This window comes from Castor canadensis, chromosome 3 (genome assembly GCF_047511655.1).
Source record: "Castor canadensis chromosome 3, mCasCan1.hap1v2, whole genome shotgun sequence".
Taxonomy (NCBI): Eukaryota; Metazoa; Chordata; class Mammalia; order Rodentia; family Castoridae; genus Castor; species Castor canadensis.
Genome location: NC_133388.1, coordinates 85,524,630 through 85,545,011, shown reverse-complemented (window position 1 = coordinate 85,545,011; position 20,382 = coordinate 85,524,630). Strand labels below are relative to the sequence as shown.

At 34.4% G+C, this 20,382-nt stretch overlaps 2 protein-coding genes across 7 annotated transcripts in view; one reads left to right on the top strand and one right to left on the bottom strand.

Moving 5' to 3' along the window:
* The window catches only part of LOC141410440 (sialin-like), a 345,752-nt gene that overhangs the window by 160,031 nt on the left and 165,339 nt on the right, over positions 1–20,382 (bottom strand).
* LOC109678697 (inhibitor of Bruton tyrosine kinase-like) overlaps positions 1–20,382 on the top strand; it is an 86,222-nt gene that overhangs the window by 54,447 nt on the left and 11,393 nt on the right. For 2 of the 6 annotated variants that reach the window (XR_012446209.1, XR_012446210.1), the window contains 6 exons: positions 277–380; positions 1,536–1,705; positions 3,638–3,730; positions 4,315–4,458; positions 13,485–13,605; positions 16,303–16,395. Coding sequence is in view for 1 of the 6 variants with exons in the window: in XM_074068297.1 (XP_073924398.1) it covers positions 277–380; positions 1,536–1,705; positions 3,638–3,730; positions 4,315–4,458; positions 13,485–13,605 (632 nt within the window). In the remaining 5 variants the exon portion in view is untranslated. Of the gene's footprint in view, positions 1–276; positions 381–1,535; positions 1,706–3,637; positions 3,731–4,314; positions 4,459–13,484; positions 13,606–16,302; positions 16,396–19,962; positions 20,044–20,382 lie in introns of those variants that run through there. The other 4 variants (XM_074068297.1, XM_074068299.1, XM_074068298.1 and 1 more) reach the window with 4 other exon arrangements.

Below are 20,382 nucleotides of genomic sequence, written 5' to 3'. Positions count from 1 at the left end.
TGTTCCTTAGGTTCAATGAATAATTGTTTTATACGCTCAGTTTTTCGCTTAAACTACTATCTCTTCACTTAGCTTGATTGTAAGATTTTGGTATAGTGAATATACTTTAAGTATTATTAAATCTGGATAAATGGAAGTTGCTTTTTGCTTTCTATTTGGTTTCACTGACTGTAATGCATGTATATTTAATGCTTACATGTTTAAAGTTTCCTTTTTTAAATTTCACTTTTTAGATTTGTTAGTCTGGTAAGGCCAATTCTGTGGAATCTCTTCCAGAATTATTTGCATCAGACTCTGAAGGAAGCTATGCAGGAGTGGGTAGTCCTAGAGAGTTACAGTCCCCTGACTTCACAACAGGATTTCTTCTAGATAAGATTGAGGTTTGTTTTAAAAAGCACTGTTTCCTTACCTTTAGTTTTCAGATTAGTAGGCAGTTTACCCTTTACATTATATTTTGAAACACTCTCCTATTGGTTTATGAGGACATAAACTAATATATACAGCGTTACTTTTTTCAAATTTGTATAGTTTTTCTAGTTTTGGATCTTTTAATGGCAGTTTTGAACCCTTTATAAATACTACTTCTAACCTTTCTAATCTTTAAAACTCTGAAGACATATTGAGAAAAACATTTGTAGTTAAATTACTGAAATATATTTTGGGAAATTCAGTTAACACCAGATAAAATTTGTCCAACGAAAATGATTTTGAAAGTAAGCCAAATTTCAAATTCTGTGAAGGGTCTTTTCTTTCATGATGTTAACTGGAGCTGAATGAGGTAGAACAATTGAGTTCTTCTAGTCTAGCACTATTAACTTTAAGCTGTACGATTACTATTGTGGTTAACTCTGAGAGGGGCATCCTTAACATCTCATTCCACAGTTGTTAATCTAAAAGATAGGAAATTCCACAGTGTTCTAGGCTCCATGGTGTTTTTACTGTAAAGAAGTTTGGGGGGCAATTGTTAATTCTCTCATAAGGTTGGTCTGGAAGACAATTGAGGCTTAAAGGAAGGTCGGAGGCATATTGTGAATGTTTTGCATTAATAGAATATGATCCTGACAGTGGAAATGCCATTTTAATAATGTTTTTGACCCATTATAACAGAAATAGTTTTAGGGTCCCCTTTGAATTGTCAGTATTACTTGACTTTAATTTTATTCAGAATACTTTAATTATATTCAGTGAATTATAGGACATTTATACCAAACTTCCATTTTGTGGTCTATCTGAAGTCATGAATATTAATTTAAAAATAACTGCATCATATCTTACATGTACAACTTTCATTTAAAACATTTTATTTAATATTTGTGTAAATATAAATTTAATATGCAAACTCATTTCCCATAATAATCCCTCTCCCTCATTCTCTGTACTTAAAGCAATAAACTATAGAAGAGCACGTATTGAAAATGCTAGGTGATTTTATCACCATAGGATTTTTAATATTTATTAAGTATCTACTGTATATTAGTGACTAAAGTATGCACCTACTATTGCTGACTCTTTAAATTTGTTTTTCCTTCCCACAGGGGAAAATTAAATCATATATTAATGGTACACCTCCTACGTATTCTAGGGAAGATTTTAAACCATGGGAAAAATCACCAGATATTTCATGGGAAATATCTGCTCCACAGCCCATTCCCAGCAACAGAATTGATAATACAAGCTCTTCCAGTTGGGTTGCTGGCTCTTTAAGGTAGGATTTGCATTTTGTTTTGTATCTCTCTTTCTAAGAAATTGCCATCTACTTTTAGTCAAATGAAAAATTTTAGTGAAGCACATTAAATATTAGTCTGATACACGGAAAATTATCTATACATATAAAAATTGCTGATCAATTATTAGGCATGTTCCCCCTGGGGCAAAATTAATGTTTGTATTAACACCAGTAAATAGTAGCAAATATTTTATTTTTACTTACATGTAAGTATATATTTAAGTCTATATATATGTGACTTACAGCAGCAATTTTTTTGTAGTTGATGCATTAGTTAAAACTCCCCCCTTGGTACAGGTGAGGATGGGGAAAGGTAGATTAATGTCAGGTACTAGGCTATAGTTAGTTTGAAGAAAGACATTCTGGTGTTCTTAATGTACTGTTTATTTAAAAAATAAAAAGCTAGAAAGAAAGGTTTTTAGTGTTTTCCCTATAAAGAAGTGGTACAAGCCAGGTGCCTGCGGCTCACCCTTGTAATATTACCTACTTAGAAGGCTGAGATGGGGAGGATTGCAGTTCAAGGTTAGTCCAGGCAGATAGTTTGTGAGACCCTGAAATAAGCAGAAGAGAATGGCTAGACATGCGGCTCAAGCTGTAGAGTGCCAGCTTTGCAAGTGTGAAGCCCTGAGTTCAAACCCCAGTCCCACCAAAATAAAGTGATACATATTTGAGGTTACAGGCTTGCTGCTAATTGAGTTGTTAACTGACTTGTTATTGTCATTTGGACTGTTTATGTAATTTATTTGAAAAATGCTGTCTTTTGCAGTTGGAACAAAGATTATGTTTCATAGTCTAAACGCTGTTGATAAGTTAGTCTCACTTTTGCTGTTCTAAGTAAACAAATTGGAACATACATAATTTGTGGGAACACTTAGAAACTGTCTTTTAATTGCTAATGTTAGAATAGCTTACTAAACATGTTTAAAGAATACCTTGGTATAAAGCCAACCAATATAGGTTGGCTATCAATTTCAGTACAGTGTCTACTAACAGTGTTTAGCAATATGATCGGTATTTTCAGTATATACACAAACATTTCTACATTCACTCTGAAGTATTACCTAGCAGGAGTAGTGATTAGAAGTTCTTATTGAAAGAAAATGAAGTAAACAGGTTGCCCTTTCATATGCAATAATATGATTTATTTTTAGGTGTATCATAAATTTCATTTAGATAAACTATATCTAAAGATTGTAGGATTCTTTTCTTATGATGCAACTCCCTCTGGTGGGTATCCAATATTGTTCAGCACTCCTCAAATTTTCTGATAAATCTCTGGTTTTTGTTACTACTAGATAGTAGTAAGTTGTAAAAAAAAATAGAAAGGAAAGAATTTTCAACTTTTATTCATTCCAAAGAATAAGAATTTAATTAGAACTTTAGTGAGTTCTTTTGCCTAATTTAGGCAACCTAAGAATCTACTATTGTTTGACTTTTTATTTATGTTTTAGAATTCCAGATTTATACTTTATGAATTTAGATGCACTTAAGTTGTAATTATGTATGCATATATAATAGCAGCTTTCACTTAAAATATCCTTTTTGATTGCTTCTTGTCCTTTTGGCTAAGATGAAGTATGAACTTGAAAATTTCCAATTCTAGAACATTTAAGATTTTGGATTTTCAAATTAGGAATGCTTGGTCTAGACATAGAGTTAGGTGGGTACCATTGTGAACTATTTCTGGCCAGTGAATTATTGCAGAAATTCATAGGTATACCAAATAGATTCTGTGCACATAAGAAAAAAGAGATGATGTGCAAAATATCCTTTTTGTGTTGGCTGCAGCTGACAAATCTAAAGTATACTTTCATCATAAATCTTACATATCATTTACCGTTTCAGTTAAGTTTGAGGTTGGGCTTGATAGATAAACTGAATGCTTGGTAAAATTTTTTTTATGTCTTTTAGTCCTGTTAGTCCTCCTGTTGTGGATCTCAGAACCATCATGGAAACAGAAGAAAGTAGAAAAAAATGTGGAGCTACACCAAAGTCAAATTTAGGGTTGGTTAAAAAAAATCAAAAAAGAAAAGATCATATGGTATTATATTTCTGCCATGAAGAATTGGAAAGATCTGTTGTATCTTTGCTGTCATTTTTCTGCATTTTAATGTAATAGCGCTAAACCTTTTTATAGGATACGTAATCTTTATAATATTATTTTTAAATATGTGCTAAAGATTGAGTCGAGTTTGTAGATCAGTTCTTATTGAACACAGTATTATTACATGTTAGAAACTTACCTCTAAAATGATCATTGCTGGCTATTTCTAAAAAAAACCCTCAAGATTTAAGCCTTGTGGTGCAAATTCCCCTGGAAAAGTATTATATGTAGGAGGGTTCATATATAGCAATTACTTGTTCACTTATAGTATAAACTGATAATTATCATTATTGAAACTTAACATTGTAATCCAAAAATTGTAAAATCACAATAAATAGAATATATCATCTGTAACCTTCATTAAGCATAAAATGATGTTAATTGGTTTAATTTTATTTATAGTAAAATGATTTTTCATAAAATAAACTTTCTCAGAATCAGTGAAACCAGTGAACTAATTGGTTTAATCTAATATAATTTTTAGAAAAATGATTTCCCATGGAGTTAAACTTTCTCAGAAGCAACGAAAAATGATTGCATTGCCTACCAAAGAAAGCAATTCAGGAATGAATAGCATGGAAACAGTTTTAACTACTCCTTCAAAGTTACCCAAACCAGCAAATGCATGGTATGCTCTTATTTTTATTAAATCATTGTAGGTCTTGATGTTAGCTTTTAAGGTTGTTTTAGGCTCCTGAGTTTCTCCCCTACCTAAAATATTTTCAAATATTTCTTTCCCCCCTTTTCTTTTAAGTTAAACATTGGAATTTGAGGAACAAGAACTTTTTTTCCCTTAATTTTGGCTGTATTAACATTATAAACCATTGCTTCCAAATGTGGATTTTTCATATGTGGGTATAGTATCTTCTTCATATTCTGCAACTTCCCTTGCCAAAGTGGTTTAAAATAATTTTACCTTTTCACTTCTTAATAAGAAATAAAATGTGTTACAGTAAATTTCATAAAAGAACACTTTACTTTTAGTACATTAATCTCTTTATTTTTCTGCATGTACCGTAAGTATCTTCACATGGTTAAAATCAAACCTTTTTGTACTTTTTGAAGAGGTGTTACTTAACATTGTGTCACATAAGTTTTCTCCATCATAATTCACCCCACAGTGGCAGCATTAGTAGGAATAACCTCCAGAGGGTAAGAAAACAGTTCCATTTTGTTTGCAACTCATAATATCTGGAAACTGAGTCTAGAAGAGCAGTTGATGGATAGACTGAAGGGTAAGGAAGAAATAAAAAGAACCCTCTTTCTCTCACAAGGACTGAGGAGGGTATTTGTAGCTGTCCTTAGTTTGGTGAATTCCTTTGGTGTTTCTAATGTCACATTAATCTATTTGTAAGAAGGAATATTCTTCCCACTGAAAATGTAAATTATTTTGAAGAGAACAGCAACTCATTTTATTATGATGTTACCAGTGGAACTGAATCAGTACCTTTCAGAACCTCTAGTAAACTTGAAGCATGATCACTGAAAAAGAAAATGAAACAAGGAATGGGAAACCCCAATTAGAGGATAAAGAGGGTGCAACTTGAGAGAATGGGATTAGTGGAAACTTTAAATTCATCAGTATTTGTTAAGTGCCTTCTACATGCAAGGTTCTCTGCTAATTTCTGGTGACAACTCATAAATCTTTGTAAGATTTATGGTGTATTGGTTGCAACACTGAGTTACTTTCTCTAAACACTGGACAAGATCAAGAAGAAAAAAATTTTTGAGACAGTTGTCAAGATATTAAATATTACTGTAATTTGAGAAAACTAACAGAACATGAGGATGCTTTGGGCTTAGTAATCAAATTTAGCTGTGCAGTTTCCTTATTTAAAGGCAAAAAGGTAAATGAGGAAGTTTCAGTTCTCCTGGAAGCATCTTTCTTAGAGGTCTGTGTTCTTTGGTCTCTTGTCAGTGTTTTCTAGGCCTGCTTGAGTATATGTCATCTTGAGGCTTTCCTTAATTATTACGTAGGAAATTTCCTTTGCTTTCCTCTGTTGTCAGGTCTTGTTTCCATGTCCTGTGTTTTTCTATTTAGTTTGCTCTTTGTTTTGATGTAGTATAACTTGAGTAGTTTTCTGGGAAAGAATGTACAGCACATACATTTTTGGAGTTCTTGAATCCATGCAAATGTTTTTATTCGCTCTTGTCTTTATTCTTGACTAATAGTTACATTGAAACAGCATTCTAGATTCGAAACTATTTGGAGAATTTGTTCCATTTTCTTTCTGCTGGTGTGTTTGGGAATTCTAATACTGTTTGATTCCAAATTCTTTTTACATTACTCCTTATTTTCCTTTTTCTACCTTTGTTTTTTCCCCCTGGAAGCTTATACAGCCTTTTCTTTACCCCTAATGTTCAGAAATTTTGCACAATATAGGTCTGATTAGAATTCCACCTGTACCACAGACACCCATGACAGTGACTGAGACACCTGTCAGAGGTTCACTCCCTGCTTTATCTGATAGGGCAAGGTTGTTTAGGGACTGTCCAGCAGCTCAGCTAGTCCTGTCAGTATCCACAGATGCCTCTGGGGTGAAGAAGTGGGCAATAAGGGTTCCTGTCCTCTAAAAACAGCCAGGGTGAGAAAAACTAAGAGGCCCTTTCCCCACCAACGCTGTAGATAAGTGCAGAGTGGAGAAGAACAGAAGAAAAGTAGAAACTGGTAAAATGGTAGCATTTATTTTGGCAACATGTTTCTCTTAAAGAAAACAAACCACCTGATTTTTTCCAAAGAGAAGGAAAGAGTAACAGGAATTTAGTGGTGTATTAGTGGGTGAAATTGATGAGACTTTACAAAAAAAGCAAGTTTCTTTGCAATAGTACTTCAATAGTTTTGATATTTGATTTGATTTAGCATTCTGAATTGTGGTCACTTGAGAAAGAAAGGCATCTTAGTATTTAATCATCAAGTAGGGCCATAGAGTCATAATGGAAATAATAACAATTAGTCCTAATTTCCTGAAGGAACTATCATACGGTGAAACCAAAAATGACAAAATTTTAAATTTGCAAGCCACTGTATGATGGTCAAGGTGCTTTTACTTAGTTTTATTTGATCCTCACAGCAGTTTATGAGCTAGGCAGCACAAATTCTTTCATCATTTTTCAGGTAGAAGATTCAAATCCAGATCAGTTTAGTGACTTGCCCTAGGTTATATGGCTGGAAAAACCAAAACTGAGACTAGAACTCTGGACTACTGCTTCTCAGTCCACTTTTGTTTCTCGTAGAAAGATATTCATAATTCTACAGATCTGTCATTGCAAATAGTCAATAGTTTCCAGAGATGAGTGAAACTTATCCACAGATAGTGTAATTCACAGTACTTATCTATGTGGGATTGATGTATTTTATTCTAGTCCATTTTCACGAACTGTAAAATAATATGCGAGTCAATCTAGTAAACTCAGCTCTCAACTTTTCTTTGGATTCTCCAAGAGACTTAATCGCAGCTTGGTTGGCAGATGTAACTTTTGAAGAGCATCACTTTTCCTGCTCCAGCCTTTGACCCAGTTTCTACCAAAAGTTGGCACCACAGCTGTCATATTGCACACACTGCAGAAGCTTTGCGCTTGCTTTAGATCTGTCTCAGCAACTTTCAATCAGATTATTTAATTCACTCTGGAAAGGGCAGAAGTAGAGAAACACATTTGCAGGGACACCATCAGGTTCATTCCCTTCCCCACCTATTTCCTAGATTCATCCATTTCCTTTCAGGCCAGGGAGAAAGCATACATGCCGGTGGTGTAGTCTTGAGGCTCACAAAGACCTTGAGAGTCCATTAAAAACTGTCAGCTCTGAAGGACCCCCAGAAGCCATGGAAGTTTCGAATGGGATACGATTCCATGAAGAATATCGTGTTTATTGCATTTCTAGTCTCCTTGGGTTTCCTTTATGATCCGAAAAGGCAGACCCTTAACATTTGAGAGTTCCAGGGCAAGAGAACAAATAGAGGTCCACATTTTAAATGTCAGCATAAATAGATGTAAAATAAAATATACTCTGTTCTCCTACTGCAAAAATGGTGCATCAATAATGAGAAATTAAGATGCATATTTAAAGTTACAGTTTTATGTTACTAATATTTGACAAAATATAAGGCATTTGAATTTATTATTATTTTATACTTTAGACATTTTTGTTATCATGCCACTGATATTTGCATGAATATCATATGCAAGTATATAATTTATAAGTTATAACTTGATTTATTGCATAGATTTATTGTTCTTATTCTCATTAGAAAGAGATTACTTATTATGCTGCATTAATTAAGATTTTAGTAACTTGGTGTAGTGGCACATACCTGTAATCCCAGCATTTGGGAGGCAGAGGTGGGTTTAAGGCCAGCCTGGGCTACTTAGTGAGACCCCCATCTCAAACAAAAAAAATGTTAAAAACCACAACAAGCCAGGAGTGGAGGTTCATGCCCAACTACTTGGGAGGCTGAGATCAGGAGGATCTTGGTTTGAGGCCAGCCTCTGTAAAAGGAAGTTCACAAGACTCCGTCTAAACCAGTAAAAAGCCGAGCATAGTGGTGCCTTCCTGCCATCCCCGCTACTCAGGAAGTGTAAATGGAAGAGTATTTGTCTAGGCTGGCCTGAGCATAAACTCGAGTCCCTACTTGAGAAATAAGTAAAGCCAAAAGTGGTAAAATAAAGCTCAAGTGGTAGAATGCCTGCCTAGGAAGCCCAAAGCTGTGAGTTCAAACTCCATTACCACCAAAAAACCCCCAAAACCAACAACAAAAACATTTTCACATAGTTTGTGCTCTATTAACATTAATGAATTAAGAGATCAAAAATTGATTGTAATTATACAGAGTACAAAATTTGAATGTTTCAGCAATAATTAAAAGTAAACATAAAATTAATATCATTCTGCACATATATACATGTTTTTGGTACTGGGAAGTATGGGGAGGAACAAAAGGAACTAAGGCAATTTTTTCTTTTTTATGTGGCAGTGGTATTGCAAGCAGGATGGCCTCAAGCTTGCAAGGCAAGTGCTTTACCACTTGCCACAGCCCCACCCCAAAAGTGATTTGTCTTTTAAAATATTCAAAATGATCTATTAAAATTAAAAGTCTCTATTAATGTACATAAAACTATAATCAAAATTACCTAAACAAATTAAAATTTTAAATTCACTTTTCAAAAATTTAATTGTCTTTAGATAATTTCCTAAAAATAAAATTCTTCACAATTTTATCATTGAATATCCATTAGCTGTCAGTATAAAAATTAGGATCACATTTTATTTGTTATGTTTATTGGCATTGTCCAGGAGAAATACAGAACAAACCACATATATGTTTTTATTTTTCCTATTAAAAGCTTGTCTATATTAGCAAAATTAAAAAGCAAACATTACAAAAAGTGAAATATATTTTAACATATTTTATTCCAACATGATTAAAATATTTCAGCATGCAATCAATATAAATCAATAAAGCCTCTTACATTCTTTTTTCAAATCAGTGGCATATTCCAGATGTAACCCCAAAGACTGATACAGAGGTACCTTTGTTTTCCCTTAAAGTACAACGTTGCTGTCATGTCTGAATTTTGACGTTTGTCTTATATATTTTCTATTGTTAATACCTATGTGCCATATTTAGAGAGATAGTTTCTTTAAAGATTTTTAAAAATCATTCAGAATACAGCGATAAGTAACAGCTATTAGTTAAGTCAGATTATGTCAGGTTCAGTTTTATTTTCAGTACTTTTTCTAGATTGTTAATAGATGTGTACAAGTGTTGGCAGACTAAATGGTCCAAATCTAGTTTCTAGCCTGTTTGTGTAAAGTTTTATTGGAACTTTGGCACACCCATTGGTTTACTTATCCATGGCTGCTTTTGCGCCGTAACAGCAGAGTTGAGTAGTTTGCAATGGAGACATGGCCGGCCTGTAATGCCTAAGGATATTGTCCTTTACTTAAAACTCTGTGTTGACCTCTGAACCAGTGCCATGCTGTCCCAAGCGTTTAACAGTTCTGTTCCCTACAGTCATGTTGATTGATAAAAACAGAAAAATGCTGACTACATAATGCCTTGAATTTGAGTGATCATGCTCAGTGGTCATTTTTAGAAGGAATGATGGGGTAGGCTACGGGAAGAGTCACACCTATGATCCATGGTCACACATTCCTCACCATTTCTTTTCAGTGGCTTGCTGTGAAGTCAGTAAAGGCCTTGCATTCTAGCTCAGTGAATCAGATATGTTGGTCTTGTGACCCTCTTTACACTCTTAATTAGTGAGGACTCTAAAGAACTTTTGCTTATGTGGATTATATTTGTTTCTGTTCACCACATTAGAAAATAAAGCGAGGACATATGAAGTATTTGTTAATTTATTTAAAAAATAGCTGGCAAGTGTATTACATATGAATATAAATATGCTTCTGAAAAATAAGTGTTTTTTTAAGCAAAATAATTATAGTGAGAAAAGTGATATTGTCTTACAATTTTTGAAAATCTCTTTAATGGTTGGCTTAACAGATGATTAGATTGTTGTATCCACTTTTATACTTACTATATTTTATTATATGTCATATAATATCTGGAAAACTTGAGCATATACTTATGAGAAAATAAAAGTGAGAAAAGCAAATGCTATCATGGGATTACTATGAAAATTCTTTACACCTCTCAGACCCCCTAAAATGGTCCTGTGGACATCTTTCTCATTTGCAGATTTTCCAGTGAGTTTAGTAACAGTGTAGATAATAAATGGTAGATGGTGTGGATCCTGACAAGTTGAATCATGGATCAAATTAAATAAGTACCTCTTTGTCTTTTGGAATTTGAAAACCAATAGGCTGGCAAAGGGACTCAAAAAGCAAAGAGTGTGAAAGGATGGCTATAGTTAAAGAGACAATAACAACTGTGTTGGTTAAGATCTGGAGAATTTTAAAAGGCTTATTCACTGTTAGTGTGAGTGTAGTCATTTTGGAGCACAGCCTGGCAAATCCTCAAAAGGGTAAGCATAGTGTTTATATACGACCTACTAATTCCACTCCTAGATTTTTAGTCAAGAGAATTGAAAACATATGTCCACACATACTTGTGCTTGCTCAGTAATGTTCTAAAACATTTTCTTAATTTCACGCTCACCACTAATTCCAAGGTATGCACATGAAGAAGTCTTAAAGGAAAATTATTCAGAAAGAGATTTATTAGCCATCTTCAATACTTAAAAGGACTTCAGTGTAGAAAGAGATTTATCCATTGTGGTTCTTGAGAGCATAGTGAGAATGCATGGGTTGAAATTATAATAGAGAAATCAATTTAATTTCATACTTTTTAATAACTAAAATTGTCCTCAAATTGAAGTGAACCTCTGTGGACAGTAGAGTGCTTATTTACTGAAAGTTCCCATGCAAGACTCGGCTCTTTATTTGGTCATGATGCCGTAAGGCGTCGTGGTAAACTTTTTGGAAAGGCTTAGGCTTTGCAGTCCAGGGGATTTCTGTTGTAACTTTTCAACTCTGCCATTACAGTATGAAAGCAGCTATAGACCATATGTAAACAAATAGGCATGGTCTTATTCCAATAAAACTTCAAAAAAATAGGCAACAGGCCAGATTCAGCCTGCAAACTCTAATCTGCTGATGCCTGCTATGGAGGATGTTCACCCATCATTTGGGATTTGTAAGAGAGAAATTTTACAAGTTCTGTGTCTCTTATGAGAGAGAGGCACACAGATAGGCATTTGCATTTCAGTTTTTGCTAAGTAATTAGTATTTGGCTACATTTGAGGGGGGATGTAGTTTTATTGATTAAAGCAACTTTGTTGTTGCTGGGGATTGAACCCAGGTCCTCAATCATGTTAAGCATGTGTGCTACCACTGAGACAAACCCTTAGCCCCCGTTTTCCTAAGGTATAAAAATTTAATTCTGTTAAAATAGCCCTGATGGGTGGGGGGATGGTAGGTCCTATTTTGTTATATAATTTTGTGGGCTTGTAATCAATTTGAGCAGAATGTGTTAGGTTTGAGAGTTTGGAGTAAAATGATTATACTAAAAAGTTATTGAAAGTCTAAAATAAATATGCCCACCTTTTTTAGTATGCTTTTGTTTTCATATTTCTATTAGTTTATTAGTTCTGAAAGGTTATGCTTATTAAATGTTACACAGATGACTAACTTAAAAATTCTTAAGTCATAACATCTTAAATTTTCTTTTAGCAGAAACACACCTCTGAGCAACCTGTCTTTTCAGTTTCAAAGCAGTCACCACCGATATCAGTACCTAAATGGATTGATCCCAAATCTATTTCTAAGACACCAAGTAGGAATACCTTGGATGATACATGAGCTGGTAATTGGCACCTAGCTCAGAACTCAGGGTGGGGAAATAGAAATAAGATGGGCTTTGGGACCAAATAGATCTGTGATTGAATCCTGCTGGGTTACTTTACAGACGTTGCAAGATACTATTTTTCTCATCATCAGTTTTATCTATAAAATGTGAAAGGGAAGGTGATTCCAATAATAAATATTTTTAAGGATTGTTATGAATGTAGTCTGTCATATTGTAATCTATTTAAAACCTATAAATCATCTAAGAATGTGAGCCTTTATAACCATGTATTACCAAACGGATACCTCTCTACTTGAGAGAGATTTTAAAGGAAGGTTAACATTCTTAGAGTGAATAAATATTTTAGTATAGGAAGTGTTAGTTGGAGCATGATAGTTTCTGGAAGAGGTTAGTTGTATGGCTTACATAGTTCTGAAGGTGTTCAAAGAAGACAGACTTGAGTGAATAAGAATGAGGGGGTGAGTGAGGAAATTAGTTAGCGCTGATTAACGGAAAACACAAGGGGTGTTGCAAAAGCAAATGAATGACATGTCAACGAAAATAACTTAAAGGAAAGTGATACACTGTGACCTTCAACTTGTGGCTATATTAATGGTTTAAGGTATAACTTAGTTCACGATGCCTTTGGCTTTTCATTTTCATAATGTAATTGATCTCTGTTAAAATTGACCTTCTTTTAAAACCTCTTTAATGCAATTTTGCTATATATCACCTCATTTTACTACATGTAGAAATTTTAAAGAATGGCTGTTAACTAAAATGATAACATAGATATTTCTTGTGATACTAGATTATTTACTGTTAATAAATATTTGTAGAGCTCTTTTGTGCCAAGTACTGTTCTCATGTTGAAGCTATAATAGCAAATAAGGTAAAGAAAGTATAAATGTGTGCTGAACAGATAATACGGGCTTAATGGCCTTACTCCTTTAATGATGTAACTGGCTTCTAGATATTTCTAGCAGACCATTATAGAACATTATGGCTTAAAAGCACTCAAACTCAATGATAGTCATAATAAGGTGAACCTTGCCTTGGCTTCATTCTTATAAAATTACTCTAACTTTCTATTTTAAATTCTGTCTTACTTATTTTGCTAGCACAGATTTCTTGTCTGGGGACAAAAAATTAATTTCGGAAAGAATTTCCCCAAATAAAATATCTGGTGAAACTAAAACATCAACTATCAATTATGAAAACTAACTTAGGTTCTGTTTGATGTGGCACATGTTAAGTTAATAACATTTAAAATACACGCAAACTTGATCAGAATCTTGAGTTTTCTTTAATTTCAATATTTTGAATTAAGAAAAAAACTCTTTCCTAGTTTTAGGACTCCAGTTGTAAAGAATGACTTTCCACCTTCTTACCCGTCATCAACACCTTACCACCAGCTTGCCTGTTTCCAGCAGCAGCAAGTCCCTGTTACTCCTCTTCAAAACTTACAGGTTCGACAAGCTTTGTTTGTGGTGGGTTTGGTTTATATTAAGGTACACTCAGTTTCATAGATTTTCGTTTTATGGCAGCAAGTTGTCAGGGAGAGTCTTAACTTGTCCATTCTTATTCCCACTAGGCAAAACTTTTTTTGACATCCAAATAAGGGTGTGATTCTTAAATTTGAGAAGTTAGTTAATGAAGAAGACACTAACAAAACTGTTCTACTTAACAAGGTCTAAGGTTTTAGTTTGAGCACCTGAATAAAATTTCACAACTTGAAGTTTCTTTCTAGTCTATTTAACTATTCACTTCAGCTGTTTGCAAACAGCTTCATTTCTTATGTTGATGAATCTGTAATGCGTTTGGAAAAGTAAATCTTCAAGATTATCAGCATAGCACGATGAGAATACTATTGGAGTATATTATAATTTTTATAAACTAATAGAAAAAGTTTTGCTTGTGAGGCTAATGCACTGCTGTCTAAAAAGAAAATTGATACTCTTGACACTAACAACTAAAACTAGTTTATAGTAACTGAGAGACAGCCGATACCGGTAGAAGACATGAGCCTTGTAGACAGATTCCCTGGGCTCACTACTGTGAGGTCAGTTGTGTGATCTTATGCAAGTTATTACATAATTCTTGTACCCATACCTACTTACCGAGTGGTTGCAAAGATAACATTAGTTAATATGTGGGTAACTCTTAAAACAGAGCATGGCACTGTTTAGATAATAAATGTTGGGAGTTATGGTTATTTAAATGAAATAGGAAAAATAACTACCTACAAAAACCAGTTGATGAAAAAATTGACAGAAAGTATAACAGTAGTTACTGTGCTGAAGAGGAGGGAATGAGGAGTTATCCTTCAGTGGGTATTTCAGTATTCAATGTTTCAATATTCAGTGTTTCAATATTCAATGGCAAAAAAGTTCTGAAGATGGTGGTGGTGTTTGCACAATGATGTGAATGTACTTACACCAATGAATTGTATTTAACAATTGTTAAAATGGTAAAGCTTTTATTTAACAAATGGATAAAAAAATTAGCTGACAAGATAATTAACTATGGAGAGAGGTGATAGTGTTTTGAGGATTGGAGCAATATAATAAGTTTTGAAAGAAAAAGAGAAAGATGATCAGGTTTGTCCATACATTCATTCAAAACACATTTAATGAGCTATTACTTGTATCAGACTCTGTTTGGGTCAAAATCTAGAAGGTGACTCAGAGGTGACTAGAAGAGGGTCTTGGGGGCCTTCTAAGAGGAGGCCAGTGTCAGAGGGAACTGAAAAGAGGCCCGGGTGTACCTCTAGGTTAGGAAAGGGAAGGAGTGAACCCTGTAGATTTTACCCTTAATAGGGATAGGAAGCTGAGGAAGAGGTTGAAGGAAGCAGGAGAGTTAAAGTGTCTGATTTACACTTTGAAAACTCTGGCCTCAGTTAAGAGAGTAGACTAAGGGGACTGTGAATGTCCTGGGTAGAAAACTATCCTCACATTGGTGTTGAATTAGAGTAAGTTGGAATTACTTTATTTTAAAACCCACCAGCAGCCCATGGGAAAGGACATCAGGCTGCTGCTCTCTTCCCTAAGAAGTGTTTGCAGTTTAAGGAAGAACATTTCATAACAATGTCTCTTACCCCAAAGACGAAAGAAATTAGAATTCTTCCAAAAGAAAGAAATCAAAAAAGAAAGAAAGAAAGGCTATCTTATTTAAACAGAAGGAGATTACATGAGAGATTCTACCATTTGGGATCTAAATCAGGACTTAGTTCAGTTGAGGTTTATTCAGACTGATTCAGTTTGACTAATTGGCTAATCAAAAATGCTTTATTTCAACTTTTTTTTTCCCCTCCATACTGGCTTAGACTCAGGACCTTTCCCATACTAGTAAGCTCTTTGCCACTTGAGCCACATCAGGGCATGGCTCTTTGTTTCAAGTTTATCAGCTCAGCTTGAGTCTTCTCCGCATGCCATCTGTTCAGGCATTTATAAGTGCATGGAGAGATGATCCAGCATGAGGGAAGAAATGGAAGGGCAGCTTATGATAATAGTACATGTGTTGAAAGTTTGCTGGGGAAGATGCTGAAGTTCAGAGAAATCAAGCAACTTGCTGAGCATCACTCAGCACAAAGGAAATTTGTGTTGAAATTTGCATTTGTCTGACTCACAGCACCCAGTACAATAGTACATTGCTTCTTTTATAAAATAATGCTAAATTGGGGAAAAAGAACATAGATATAATTGTGTGTCTTTTTATGTAAGTAAGGAGGTGTAAGGAAAAAAAAGTGATAGCTTATTAGTGTGTTGTGCATTAAGTGGTATTTTCTTCTTAAGTTTTCTATTTGTGTTAAGAAATAGAACCAGTTAAAAGGAAGGAGAAGCTTGTGTATTAATTTAACACATTTTTTTTAATGTTTTTGGTGATTTTCAGAAAGGGTCTTAGTATATAGCCCAGGCTGGCCTTGAACTCTCATTCTTTTTGCTTCAGCCTCCGAGGGCTGTGATTATAGACACAGACCACCATGCCTGGTAGTTTCTTTTATTAAAGTAAAGTATGCAATACAAGTTCCCCCTTTAAAATATTATAACATATCTCATTACTTAAGAATTAGGATAATTTCAAAACTGGCAGCGTTTTACTATACCCAATGCAAGCTAGTTTCTTAGGCATATTTTTTTTAACCTTTGTTTATATATATTATTTAGATTTCAGGATCCTCTTCAACAAATGAATGCATTTCAGTTAAAGGAAGAATTTATTTCATATTAAAGTAACTAGGCAGTGGAGGTTCAAGTAAGGTAGGTATTTTAAATACTTAAGAAATGAATAGTTTCTGATGGGTATTGGAGGGGAGAGGGAGGGGGCGGAGTGGGTGGTAAAGGAGGGGGTGGGGGCAGGGGGGAGAAATGAACCAAGCCTTGTATGCACATATGAATAATAAAAGAAAAATGAAAAAAAAAAAGAAATGAATAAAAATATTATAAACTTTCATTTGTCTTTTTAGCTATGGGGGCTCTTTTATCTTTTAGGGACCATGTTGCCCTTGAGCCAAAAAAGCTGCCTCATTTCCTGCCCTTCTCCCTTTTCACTCTAAAAAGACCTACCTCTTGATAGCAGTCTTATGTCTTTCCTTCCAATGTCCTTTGCTTCCTAATTTCTTCATCTTACGTTAACGTTGGCTGTGGTGGCAAATGACCACTATGTATCATCACAGAAGACTCTAAAAATGAGTCAGAATATGATGTGAATTACTTATATGCTTATTATTCATGTAGCTTATTCAGTAAAGGCTTTTTACTAATGGATTTCTTTTTTGTTTTGAGTTTTTTATCTAAAAAACATTGTAGTAATCTAAATTAATCGGAGTTCTATTTTTTTGTTGTTGTCATTCTGTGGATTGAACACAGAACCCTGCACATGCTAGGCAAACTGTCTACCACTGAGCTAATATTCCTGGCTCCTGAGTTTTTAATTTATGTGAATCTAATTCTTTATGGCTGGGTAGCATCTTGAGCTAGTGCTCAATACATGCCATAATTAATTCTTGCTCTGTTAAATCTACAGATTTTTGCCATTAACATTCACCATACAACTATAACGAAGAGCACCAAAAACTTTCATATTCTTGCTAAATTTAGTTCTTAGCTTTGAATTTTAGGTCACTTAGTATTTGGAACAGTTGATTTCTTTTTTCATTTTGCTTTCCTGTTGTCTCCTCTGTTTTCATTTTCTCACACTGGCCATTCCTTTTCAGTCTTCCTTATGTTCCAGGACTCAGTGCTGCAGTGCCTCTTTTCTTCTTTGTCTAAACTGCTAATTTTCTTGTAGTCTTATCTGTAGGTTTATGGCTCATAATTTCCAAACTTCTATTTCCAGTTCATACCTCTCCTTTTGATCCAGACTAACATATCTAATTTGGCTCTACACATCTCTTTTTGGTTACCAGGCATTTAAAACTGTGTGTGCAAACACAACTCTTGCTCCATTGTCTTTGCAATTTCAGTAAATTGCAACTCTGTTCTTCTTATTGCTTGGCCAAAAGCCAGTCTATACTCTTATTCTCACTTTCATATCCAAACCAATCAACAAGTCTTATTTGTTCCACCTCAAAGTATCTCTAGAATTTATTTTTTACCAGCACTATAACTTTGGTTGAAGCAGCTCTCATCTTTTCACTTTTTATTTATATTATTTATATTTATATTATATTTATACTTATTTTATATTTATATTATATTATATATTAATTATATTTGATTATTATTTATATTATATTTATATTATATTTATTTTATTTTATTATAGTGCCCTTCTAATGAGTCTCATTGAGTCAGTCCTTGTCCTCCTGATTTATTGGATTTGTGTTTTAACACAACAGTTGATTTTCTTCCAAGCACACTCATATCTTTGCCCTAGTATCTTCTCAGTCAGGGTTCCATTGACCTCATTCTAAAACTGTAACTCCCAAATTTCCAATCACAGTGTTCTCCGTTTCCCTATCTGCTTTTTCTCTGTAGCATACCTTTTAACATGCTCTTATATTTATTTGATTTGCTTTTGTCCCTCTACACATGAATGTGAGCTCCATGAACATAGCAGTGTTTGATTTGCTCCGTGATCCTAGCCCTGGTATCCAGAATACAACAGAATAGTAGTTGAATGAATAAACTGCCTCCCTCAGCAATTGTGCTGTGGGTAACATGAAACAAAGGCTACTGGACTTATTTTAAGCTTTTCTATAGTTTTCTAAGCCAGCTAATAATGACTAGACTTACTTGTGACTATCTTACTAATTTATTAAAAATAAGGAAGTGCCTGTAATCCTAGATACTTGGGAGGTGGAGATCAGGAGGATCAATGTTTGAGGCCATCCTGGGCAAAGAGTATGTGAGATGCATTTCAACCAATAAAACCTGGGCATGGTGGCATACGCCTGTCATCCCAGGTGGGTAGGAAGTGTAAATAGGAGGATCTCAATCCAGACCAGCTCTGGCGAATAAATGTGAGACCCTATTCAAAAAATAAGTAAGGCAAAAAAGGGTGGGGATGTGATTTAAGTGATGGAGCACCGGCATAGCAAGCATAAGGCCCTGAGTTCACACCCCGTACTGCCAAAATATAAGTAAGTGTCTGCCTGATGGCATGTATCTATAATCTCAGTACTTAGAAGGCTGAGGCAGGAGGAGTGCAAGTTTGAGGCTAGTCTGGGTTATATGAGGCATGTAGACTGTATGGATAGTGGTAGAACATGTGCTTAGCATGTGTGCAATTTGGGTATAATCTCTAGCACCACAAAAAACCCAATGAATACAAAAAAATAAATAAAGCCTGTACATTACCATGTAGAGCAATCTTCAATAAATATTTTATTTATACACTCCCTTTCTCCTCCTTGTATCAAATTTCAGTCATGGGAATAAAGGAATCATTTTATTTAAATACCTGATTTAATTGCTTTTGGAGACATTCTTTAGCTAATATTTATTAGTTATTTGATTATGTTCCGTAATGTGAGGGTGTTGACACTTGTTACTTAGTGGCATGTTTTCAGAGATGAAGAATTGTTTTAGTGGTGTTTTTTTTTCCTTGGAGTATATTGAAGCTGTAAGCTTACTTAAGTCAAGGGCCAAGTGATAAAGCTATACTGGCCCATATTTTCTGAGTCCAATTAAATTATGATTCAACTTAATAATTATGAAGGTAAAAAACCAGCATGCCTTAGAAGAGGGTGAGTTTAGGCTATTACCAACTTACACTATATTTATTAAGAACATCTGGAATGGTCATGGAGCTCATGAAGATGGTCAAGACACTGGTGTACCCAATCTATTTCTACTTTATTACTTCCCTGTGAAATTGACAGAGCATATTTCTGACACTAACTGGCCGCTGTCCTTGGGAGGCTGAGTCAGGATCATTTGAGCACAGGAGTTCAAGGTCAGGCAACATGAGACCCATCTCAAAAAAACCTCCAAAACCAAATAAACCAAAGTAACTGACATCTCTGTGGTGAGAAAATAAAGGCTACCCAGTCAAGACCATAGAGGTTATTTATTGCAAGAGTTTTGCCAAAGTTAGCGATATTTGAGGGGTAATATATGCATACAAAAAGTTGAAAGTTTTCATTTACTGAAAAATTTTAGATCATACATATGTGTATTTCTATCTCTAGTATCCTTCAAGTTTTTCTGATATATCCAACTTTAAATGTTTAAAAATATCTATTCTGTCCTGAATGTTTTTAATGATGATAGCAAACATTTGCTATACTATGGACACACTGTAGAATACTGGGCAAATGTCAGTCATCTCTGTCATTTTTCAAACCCTGTGCAGTAGATATTACTAACAGTATTTTATTTTTGAGAATTAAGAAACGTGTCCAAAGTTAGATTGCTGATGGAGTGAGCCGGAATTCAAATGCAGGTGCTTTCCTCTAGCCTTTTGTAAGTTTTGTATGTTTTATTTGTATGTGTTGTGTGTACTTGTGTAGTATTATCTATAATCTTTAAATTTTACTGTTAGGCTACAAAGCTGTTTCACTGAATGAATATACTACCTCACACCTTATTAAACAGCATACACATAAAATATAATCATTAGGTTAAGGGTTAGTAGTGTCGTATTGTACCACACAACAACGGTGCTCTGAATTCATTCAGCTTTGTGAGGCAATTTACCCTATACAAAATGGCTTTGTGCTGCTATTTTAAAATTCATTTTGTCCCTTTCATTGTTATTCTCTGCTGTCTATTACCCTACCACTGTTTTACATTCCATCTCCT